This window comes from Nelumbo lutea, chromosome 6 (assembly GCF_056320005.1).
Source record: "Nelumbo lutea isolate HS-2025 chromosome 6, American lotus-T2T, whole genome shotgun sequence".
In the NCBI taxonomy this organism is placed as follows: domain Eukaryota; kingdom Viridiplantae; phylum Streptophyta; class Magnoliopsida; order Proteales; family Nelumbonaceae; genus Nelumbo; species Nelumbo lutea.
The window spans coordinates 35,973,214-35,984,437 of record NC_142689.1 but is presented as its reverse complement, the minus strand read 5'-3'; the positions used below and the strand labels follow the sequence as shown (position 1 = coordinate 35,984,437).

Below are 11,224 nucleotides of genomic sequence, written 5' to 3'. Positions count from 1 at the left end.
GTTTGAGCTATCATGTACAGATAAATTTTGGTTCTTGTAATTATTCAATGTTAATTCTTCAAGCATTGCTCCACCATCATTAATAGAATGAGGGCTAGCACACATAGGTTCTGATCCAACTTGGGTGAGCTCGCAGCCCAACTACTCCCCAGAGATATAAATATGGTAGATGGATCAACACATTGTGGTTGCTTGGTTTCAGGGCATGATCGTTTCTTTCCTTCCTAGGTGTACACCTTCCACGGCATCATTTGTAGCCACTTCTTCACTTGTTCTTCCCATCCCATACAAAGAGACTTCATTCAGTTGCATGTACTATGTTCTTTGCAAAATGGAGAGGTTCGGTTAGAAATTGAAAGAATCATGGACAGGACCACCGGTGGCTTCATCGTTCACGGGTGCGCCAGTGTGGAGTGAAGGCACCTGTGAGCTGCTGTTGTGCTAAGGTTCGAAATGAGGATAGGGAGGGGGAGTTCGAACTAAATGTGAAATGAAAATGGATGCTTTGTCCTTTTTGTGTCCGATTTGAACTGGACTCCATCGGTTGATGGCCAAACTCATGCAAATGTTACCCATCTGATTGATGGTTTCACGCATCTAGCGCACCCATGGTGATGGAGGCCCATCTCATCATGGAAGCCCATCTCACCATATGGGCGGTAGTCCATAGGATAAGGAAGCTTGTAGGATAAAGATAATTCAAGAATTCAAGATTATCCCATAATTCAATAATTCAAGATCCATTAAGAATTCAAGACCCATCAAGAATTCAAGAATCCAAGATAATCCAAGATTCATGCCAAGATTAGGATAACCCATGCATGGATAAGATCCAAGGAGATCGGGCGATGAAGATCAAGCCCAAGAATGTTCGATCCTATCAAGACAAAGATCAAGATCAAGATCAAGAAGAGTTCGATCCTAGCAGATTAGAGATCTATCATTATTTTTCTTTCCTAATTATTCTACAATTTCCGGGTGTATTATAAATATTGTTATTTTCCAAGCTAATAGACACTTCAGTTTTCATCACCTTTTCTCTCTCCTCTAGAGATTTACGCTTAGCTTCGCTAGAAGTTGGTGTTTGCCTGGTGCTTGCATAGCCAACCTGGTTTTCATTGCTTCCACGTTGCGTCAAGTGGTATCAGAGCAGGGAATTCGCCCAGTCAAATGGCTAACTAAGACGGTAGCAGTTCCAACCCACCCCGTGACGGAGATCAGGGGTTCCCAGTTGTTTGGAGAGCAATCGAAGAGCAGTGCACGACCACACGTAACATCGAACAACAGTTGGCAGAGATGGCTGAACAACTGCGAACCTTGTTACGGGAGGTTGTTCCACGGAATCGGGAAAATCCCCAGTCAATCGAAGGAGACCACGACAGACCACCCGTCAACACTGCATCCCGGCATCCAATTTTTGGTGATAACAGTGACGACGAGTTAGAGTTCGGTGCTGCTCTAGTTATTCCCGGCAATGGCAGAATCGACAGGAATTGGCGCAACCCAGGTAATTTCAATCCTTGCCAGAATAATGATGAATTTAAACTCAAAGTAAACATTCCTACTTTTAGTGGGGATCTTGGCATAGAGGGACTTCTAGATTGGATCACAGAAGTCGATCGTTTCTTCAAGTACATGGAGATACCAGAAGAACGAAGGGTAAAATTGGTAGCATTCCAGTTAAAGGGAGGTGCATCTGTTTGGTGGGAACGCATGAGAGAGACTTGGATCAAAGAAGGAAGGGGTCTTGTTCAAACCTGGAGGTGCATGAAACAACTTATAAGATGTAGACTTTTACCCCCAGATTATGAACAGTATATGTTTGAATCGTATCAATGGTGTGCGCAGGGTTCCTGGAGTGTTAATGAATATACATCTGAATTTTTAAGATTAGTTGAAAGAAATCAATTATCTGAAAGTGATAACCAGCAGGCAGCCCGTTATCTGAGCGGTTTGAGGCCGGCTATCAGAGATAAAATTGGCGTCCAAATGGTTCTTAGTGTGCCGGAAGCAAGGAACCTAGCCTTGAAAGATGAATTAATGTTCCAAGAGAAGGCTCATAGTGATAATTATCACCGGTACAATGGGAGTGACAATAGACTGGCAACTGTCAATAGGAACAAATTAGCCCCGATAGTACAACCTTCTGACCCAACAAGTACAGCTAACAGTAAGGCCATCACGGGAGGAAATACTCGAGGTAACCCTTCCAACCCTTCTAAACCCAATAATCCCTATGCAAAACATGTTCATTTTAAATGCTTTAAATGTAATGAGGTTGGGTATAGATCTAGTGACTGTCGCAGAAGGAAGGCAGTTAGTATGATAGAGAGGGAGGAGGAAGAAGATGTTGAAGAGGAAGTATGTTGTGGACCTGATGGGAAAGATGAAGAGGGTCCATACGAACATGAAGAATATACATGTGTTGTGAGAAAATTAATGTTGTCCCAAAGAAATAAAGATACCTCACAAAGACACAGATTGTTCCGTACTAGATGTACTGTCAAGGGTAAATTATTTGATTTAATTATTGATAGTGGCAGTCAAGAAAATATCATTTGCAGGGATGTAATACAAAAATTACAACTACCTGAAAAACATCCAAACCCATACACAATTGGGTGGATCAAGGAAAGAGGCAGCGTACGTGTGGAGGAACGCTGCAAGGTGCCATTTTCTATTGGTAAGTATAATGATGAAGTATATTGTTATATTATAGATATGGATGCTTGCCATATTTTGTTAGGTAGGCCTTGGCAATTTGATACAGATGCAAGATACATGGGTGGGAAGAATACCTACCAACTTGAAAAAGAGAGTATATGCTACACCTTGTTACCCATGGCTGAAAAGAATGTTCCAAAGGCCCCAAAAACAAATGAAAAAAATTCCCTTACTATTACACATCATCATGATGAATTTGTAAAAGAATGTAAGGATACCCACGAGGTACATTTGTTAGTAGTAAAGGGAGAAGATATGAATGAAACCCTGGAGGGGAATAAAATTCCAGTGGAAGTGCAAGGACTACTTGATGAGTTCTATGATGTAATTCCAGATGAATTACCAAATGAACTCCCACCTATGAGAGATATACAACACCATATTGATTTTGTTCCAGGAGCTAGTCTACCTAACCTCCCACATTATATGATGAGTCCTAAAGAGAATGAATTTTTGTGGGAAAAGGTAGAAGAACTATTGAAAAAGGGACACATTCAAGTCAGTATGAGTCATTGTGCAGTACCAGCATTGCTAACACCAAAGAAGGATGGAAGTTGGAGGATGTGTGTCGACAGAAGGGCCATTAATAAAATTACTATTGGCTATAAATTCCCCATTCCTAGGCTGGACGACATGCTAGATCAGCTTAATAGAGCTGTAGTTTCTCAAAAATTGATCTCAGGAGTGGATACCATTAGATCCGAATCCACCCCGGAGATGAATGGAAGATAGCCTTCAAGACTAGAGATGGCCTGTTCGAATGGTTAGTCATGCCCTTTGGACTAACCAATGCACCCAGCACATTCATGAGGCTGATGAACCAGGTACTATGTTGCTTTACTGGTAAATTTGTTGTGGTATATTTTGATGATATTTTAATTTACAGCAAATCTACTACTGAGCACATTGGACATATTAGGGAGGTCTTAAAAGCATTAAGGGAAAATAAATTATATGCTAATTTGAAGAAATGCACTTTCATGAGTGATAATTTGTTATTCCTGGGGGTTCATTGTGAGCAATGATGGAATTAAAGTAGATGAAGAAAAGGTGAAAACCATTAGGGAGTGGCTGACCTCATCAACTGTCACAGATGTAAGACGCTTCCATGGGTTAGCAACTTTCTACAGGCAATTTATTAAACATTTTAGCAGTATTGTAACTCCCATTACTGAATGTTTGAAAAAGGAAAATTTTCAATGGGGGGAAGAAAAAGAGCAACATTTTACTCTCATAAAAAGAAAAGTTATGCACTGCTCCTGTCCTTGTTTTACCAAATTTTGATAAATTATTTGAAGTTGAATGTGATGCTAGTGGAGTTGGCATAAGGAGACCCATTGCTTTCTTCAGTGAAAAGTTATGTGAATCCAGGAGAAAGTGGTCCACTTAAGACAGAGTTCTATACTGTGGTGAGAACCTTGAAAACATGGGAATACTATTTAATTGCAAAAGAATTTGTTCTTTATACTGACCACCAGGCCCTAAAGTATCTTAGTGGTCAGAAACAATTAAAAAGTGATTTGCATGCAAGATTGTCTGCTTTCCTTGACAAATTCCCATACAAAATTGTGTATAAGGCTGGACAACAAAATAAAGTGGCCGATGCTCTTAGTAGACGTGTAGCCCTCATCAAGACCCTTAGTATTGAAATTGTGGGTTTTGAGTGCCTAAAAGACCTATACACCTAGGATGAGGACTTCCGACAGGTATGGGAGAAATGTGTGAAGCGACAGCCAACAGATAATTTTTACATTTATTATGGGTTCCTTATGAAAGGGGAACAGTTGTGCATCCCTTGCACCTCCCTCCACGAAAAGATCATCAGGGATCTGCATGGGGGTGGATTAGCAGGACACCTGGAAATGGATAAAACAATTGAAGCAGTTAAAGGGCGATACTACTGGCCGAAATTAAGAAGGGATGTGTCCACTATTGTGAGTAAATGTTATATTTATCAGACAGCAAAGGGACAAACCCAAAATACTAGTCTCTACATACCTCTACTCGTTCCTACTGCTATTTGGGAAGACTTGTCCATGGATTTTGTGCTAGGCATGCCAAAAACCCAAAGAAATTTGGACTCCGTCTTCGTAGTAGTTGACAGGTTCTCTAAGATGGCTCACTTCCTTCCATGCAAGAAGAAAGCAGATGCATCAGCGGCAACCAAATTATTTTTCAGGGAGGTTGTCCGTTTACATGGGGTACCCAAGACTATTACATCAGATCGAGATACAAGGTTCTTAAGTCACTTTTGGATGACCCTGTGGAGGTTATTTGACTCATCACTAAATTTGAGCAGCACAACCCATCCGTAGACAGACGGACAAACAGAGGTGGTGAACCGGACCCTTGGTAATTTAATTCGCAGTATCTATCAGGAGAGACCGAAATAGTGGGATTTTGCCATAGCATAGGCTGAGTTCGCATATAATAATGCAGTCCACAGCTCTACAGGTAGGTCTCCATTCTCCATTGTCTACATGAAGGTTCCTAATCATAAACTGGACTTAGTGAAGCTACCCAGAATGCCCGGTGTCAGTACCTCCGCAGAACAGATGGCAAACCAAATCCAATCCGTCCAAGAAGTCGTGAAGCAGAAACTGGAACAAACCAACACCAAGTACAAGTTGGTAGCAGACAAGCATCGTCGGCACCAAGTATTTGACATCGGTGATGAAGTGATGGTATTCTTGAGAAAGGAAATGATTCCCGTGGGAAAATACAACAAGTTACAACCTCATAAGTACGGTCCATACAAAGTCATGAAGAAAATCAATGACAATGCTTATGTCGTGGACCTACCAGATCATATGGGTATCTCCAAGACATTCAATGTTGCTGACCTTCATCGCTACCTATCAGAGATGACACTTGCATATCCTAGTCACGACTTGGGGTCGAGTTCTTTCCAAGTGGGGGAGAATGATGGAGGCCCATCTCATCATGGAAGCCCATCTCACCATATGGGCGGCAGTCCATAGGATAAGGAAGCTTGCAGGATAAGGATAATTCAAGAATTCAAGATTATCCCATAATTCAAGAATTCAAGATCCATCAAGAATTCAAGAATTCAAGACCCATCAAGACCCATCAAGAATTCAAGAATCCAAGACCCATCAAGAATTCAAGAATTCAAGATAATCCAAGAGTTCAAAATTGACTTCATTTGAAGCTTCCCGAAATCAGCTCAAAATTGAATTCTCGTGTCTTTGTGGTGCACCAATTTTTAGCAGCTAGATTTGTTATGAATCAAACGGAAAAAGACCGTGGCACGGTCTACCCGACTTGTAAATAACTAAAAAACCACACAGAAAGACACACCAAAATGGGCCTTAGTCTGTGTATGAATACTATCAATCACTAACATATTCAGAATGAATTAATCCATTTTATTTGATGAGCTAGCATTTATGCATCACGCAAGGAAATCTAAAATAAAATGACTACCATGATGTTTGGAAGCGTGGGTGTTTTTTGGGACCGATTTTCAAGAAAAAACCGTCCATGCTTCTAAGACCTGTTTTTCACAAAAAAAACGCTCCTGCCACATAGGCAGTGAATAACACTATGCTATTTGGTAAGGTGATTTTCATCACCATTTTTCATGTATGTGTTGACAGGTAAGCACCACATAGGATACACATCAGTCAACCGTTAGGGGAAATGGTTCACCGATGCGGTGGGGTCCCGATTTTTTAGGCATGCCTGAGTTTTTAATCTGGACCAAACAAGGAGATACATGGGCATTTGTTGAAACGCCTATGTAGATCCAACGTTCTACATATGCAAAGTTCTGCATTCAAATTTCAATGATTTATACTAACGACTAAAACCAATCCTCTCCTTTGCCAAGTACAAACAACTCTAAACACACACATCAAATTAACCTTTCAATCTCATCAAGTTGCATATATAATTAAGGCTGGTGTGAAGGAGTGAAAATGGAAAGTGAGTTGACATCTATCATACTTTACAATGTCTGCTAAATCAGGAGGTGGAATATCTACCCAGATCACTTTCAAAACAAAACTTTAGCTTGCTGTGCCATAAAATGTGCAGCCCTATTCCCTTATCTTGTAACATAAACAAAACAAACCATATCTAGACAGTAGACACCATCAGATATTATACTCGAAAAGTGGGAACTATTGAGCTTGAGCTGTTAAAAGAAGGATTTATAATGGATAGCTTAAGCAAGTGGGGTGCCAACCTTTTCTGCAATAAGGAAGCAATTAATGGATAGCTTTGCCAATTAGGATTCGTCATGCTACAGTGAGGTACCGGTGTGTCCTTATCACTCTGAAAAACCATAATTATCATATATATATATATATATGGGATCATGTGATTCTTCAGAGTGGGACCCATTTGATGGTGGAACCCTAACTTAAAAAAAAAAAAGAAATCACTAGGGATTGTAGGTCACTTATAAGAACTTCTGTACATATATTGGAATCTTTTAACTTGATTTATGAAAACTATACTCCTGATGCAACAGTACTGTCAAAACATTGCAGTAATCACAAAGAATAGGACCATGCCACCAAAAGCCATTATTTTTTACCTATCTATATTTTTATAATATATGTTATAGTTATTGTTGATGATTATTTGTTTATTAAATAATTGTAGCTATGATACCCAGATCACCTAGCATTTAGATTTTGGACGGTGATGCAAGCCATTAGAACGAACTGGATCTCATAAAGATTAAAGCTGATGGGTAATGGATAGGCTGGGAACAATTTGATAATAGTTGAATTCGTGAATGCTTCCACCTTAGAATTGAAAACATTATAAAGATTATGAGATGCATGAACACAAAAACACCAAGGCATAGTGACTATAAACATCAATTTATCTATGATAAATTCAATTCAGCCAGCCAGCCCTTGTGGTGGTAGGAATCATGGAAGTCGCCAGCAATCTGAAATAGAAAAGAGGAAGAAAGAAGAGAACATGGCTTTATTGAAAATAAAGAAGTAGGCTTAAATTAATCACTCAAGCTTATCAAATGGTGTGAAAGGAATTCAAAATTTCAAATGAATCGACATCCATTAACTAGTATGGGATAAAGTAATTAAAGATGTCCTCCACTAAAACTGCGGCTTGAAACAGTACGTATATTTGATTCGATGTGGGCCTCGACAGCAATATCACACTTTTGAGTTACTAGCTAGAAGCTTGAAACGAAATAAACCAGACAGAGAGTGTGCCCCTGCTGTGGGGTTTGCATTGTTCCTCAACTTAGCATCTTACGCGGTTTTGTATTCCCTCCTATTCCTATAAATACCAACTCTCTCTATACCGCTTCGTCCAATGCATGGTTGTGTGATTTGAACAACTTTCCATGGCTATTCACAGAGTTACTAGTATTGTTTTCTTTCTGTTGTTAGGTATAGGGATATGTTCAGCCGCTAGGGCCCTCTTAACCGTAGAGGAAAGAATTGTCCATGGTCTAGGCTCAGAGGTTGTGCCTGGCCATGGCATTGGTGGTGGCTCAGGCTATGGAAGTGGAGAAGGTGCCGGTTATGGGGGTGGGGCTGCAGGGGGTTACGGTGGTGGTGGGGGCTCTGGAGGAGGTGGCGGAAGTGGAGCCGTAGGAGGACATGGTAGTGGTAGTGGCGCAGGTGGAGGTGCTGGATATGGAGGTAATGGTGGTAGTGGTGGTGGTGGTGGAGGTGGCAGTGGCTATGGTTCTGGAGGTGGGCATGGTGCGGGCTATGGAAGTGGAGGTGGTGCAGGATACGGTGCTGGAGGGGGACATGGTGGTGGTTATGGTGGAGGAGGGGGCAGCGGTGGCGGTGGTGGATATGGAACAGGGGGAGGTCTGGGTGGTGGCTATGGTAAAGGTGAAGGTGCTGGCTATGGTGCTGGTGGAGGAGAAGGTGGCGGTTATGGTGGAGGTGGTGGGGGTGGCTACGGCAGTGGAGAAGGAGCTGGTGGAGGTGCAGGGGGACATGGTGGTGGTGGGGGTGGTGGATATGGCAGTGGTGGTGGTGGAGGACATGGTGGGTACGCCCCATAAAATAAATGCCTCAGGACTCCGTACGTCATAGTGTGATATGCCTTCTTATTACCAATAACCAGTATAGTTTGGCAACGAGGAAGATAAGTCCAGCGAGTCTGTGTGGCTAAGTGGCAAGCTTAATGAGAGTTTGTTGAATAAGATGTTCGGTTATTGTAATTAAGGTTGTGTTTGGCTGCAAAGCATTTTTAATTTTATTAGTAATGGGAGTATAAATGAAAAAAATATATATATAAATTCTGGTTTAATTTTGTTTTGAATTTTATTTTATTCTATTTTGGGTCTTATTTTACTTCATTTTTATTGCAACCAAACAAAATAAGATAAAATTTGAAATAAAAATAAATCAAAATTTGTACCCAAATCATTTACACTATTATAGTTTTACATCAATGCAAATGAATTTGCACAGCAACCAAACACAGCGTAAATGTTAAATCATGAAATGGAATAAGGTAATTTTGCTTTGTTTTTCTTTTAACTAAAAAGGACCAGAGTATAGTGATACTGAGTTTACAAGCTTTTCTTGTGCTTCCTAATTAATTAGCTTTTACTTGTAACCTTATATGTATTTAATTTGAATGCACACCGATCTTTATCTTTTTTAGGTTATTATATTACATCTAGAGTACATAGAGCACATGGTGATCAAACTACTTCCTTCATCTCTTCACCTATGCTCTTATGCTCTTGTCACCTGATGTGCGTTGAGTGAGAGAGAGGGATTGTAGTTAATATCATTCGATCATATCCAATCTCATTTACAAGTATGAAATAGATCTTTATATAAATGGTTCTGCTTTTAGAAAAATATATTTGGACTAATATGCTTAGTCCAAATATAAGGAAATAATGGGCTTAGTCCTATTATCCCAATTCTACACTGCCCTATTTTTGCAAAAGAAAGTACGGATAATGTCTTTAAAATAAGAGAAGTAATGAGAATGTTTACTGGAGCATCAGGTCAATGCCCAAACTTTAACAAGTCCACAACAATGTTTTCTATAAATCTTCACAATATAGATGTAAAAAGTTGATATATATCAAAGGTCCACAAAATACCCATGGTGAAGAAGGAAGAGAAGTATTTAGGGGCTCCGATCATTGAAGAGAGAGTAACAATGAAGACTTTCAAAAGAATTGGAGAAAATATGGAGAACAAATTAGCGGGATGGAAATGAATACACTATCATTAGCAGGAAGGGTCATTCTCATAAAGGAATCTCTAAGTAGAGATGTCAATTGGATTGGATTTGGTCCAACTCAATCCAGTCCAAATGTGAGTCCACTTATGAATGGATTGGACCCAATCCAATCCAGACCGAATGAAATATCAAAAGATATATAAAAAAACAGAATATATAAAAAAGTATAAACATATATTAAAATGAAGAAAATCTGAAAATTACAAAGTATGCCTTTTTGGCATCGAAAAAACACTTTGTAAAAGTACTTTCATAAAAATATTTTGACAAAATTAGTTTCTTAAAAGTGCGTTATAAAAGCTCTTTTATGAAGGTACCTTGTAAAAGTGCTTTCATAAAAGTATTTTTACAGAAGTGTTTTTTTGTAAAAGTGCTTTCAAAAAAGTACTTTTTATGAAATTACTTTTATAAAAGTGCTTTTGTAAAAGTGTTTTGGAAAAAAAATACTTTTGTAAAAGTACTTTCATAATAGTGATTTTATGTCAGCTTCAGTTTTGATTGGTTTCAAATTGGAAAAGGGTTTGGCCTCATGATCGAGTTATTGGAATTTTAGTTTAGGTCCAATTCAAACCAATAAGAATATGGACCAATTTATTTTGGAATGGTCCAATCCAATAATTATAATGAATCATCCAAATCCAATTTGATTAGATTTAGATCAGATTGGACCCCATCCAAAACCGGTCGATTAACACCCCTATCTCTAAACATGATGCCCCAATATATCATGGAAAATCTAGAGAAAAAGCAAAGGGAATTCCTATGGAGAAAGAGTTATAAAGATAAAAACATAAATCTTGTGAAATGGGACACAATTTGCAAACCAAAAGATAAAGGAGGGTGGGGGATAAAAATCCCTCATTGGGTTAAATATAGTGAGCCTAGCGCTAGGCTGGAAAATTCTAACCCAACCAAATGGCCTGTGGGTAAAAGTGGTCACAAATAAACATTTAAAAAAATGAGAACCTATAGAGACTTGCAGACAAAAGGAAATGGTAAGTTTTAAGAAAATGAAATGGGCATGGAGAGGTATCTTAGAGAAGTTTTAAGAAAATGAAAAGGATGGATAGGAAATGGTAAGTTAGCGATTTCATCATAACTTCTGAGAACAAGTGGAATAAAGATAAAACATTACAAATAATGAGGAGGATACCATGATATGGAAACCAAACGGTAAAGGCCAATACTCAATTAAATCGGCTTACAAGTTTTTGGAGGAGAATTTGATAGATAACAATAGAGATGATAGGCTAAGTAAGATCTGGAA

General features: G+C 39.2%; 1 protein-coding gene across 1 annotated transcript; it reads left to right on the top strand.

Annotated features, from left to right (window-relative positions):
• Positions 1–7,907: 7,907 nt before the first annotated feature.
• Positions 7,908–9,012, top strand: LOC148848530 (uncharacterized). The gene has a single exon (XM_088948742.1). It carries the CDS (start codon positions 8,075–8,077, stop codon positions 8,750–8,752), a length of 678 nt encoding a protein of 225 aa, XP_088804868.1. The 5' UTR covers positions 7,908–8,074; the 3' UTR covers positions 8,753–9,012.
• Positions 9,013–11,224: the final 2,212 nt, after the last annotated feature.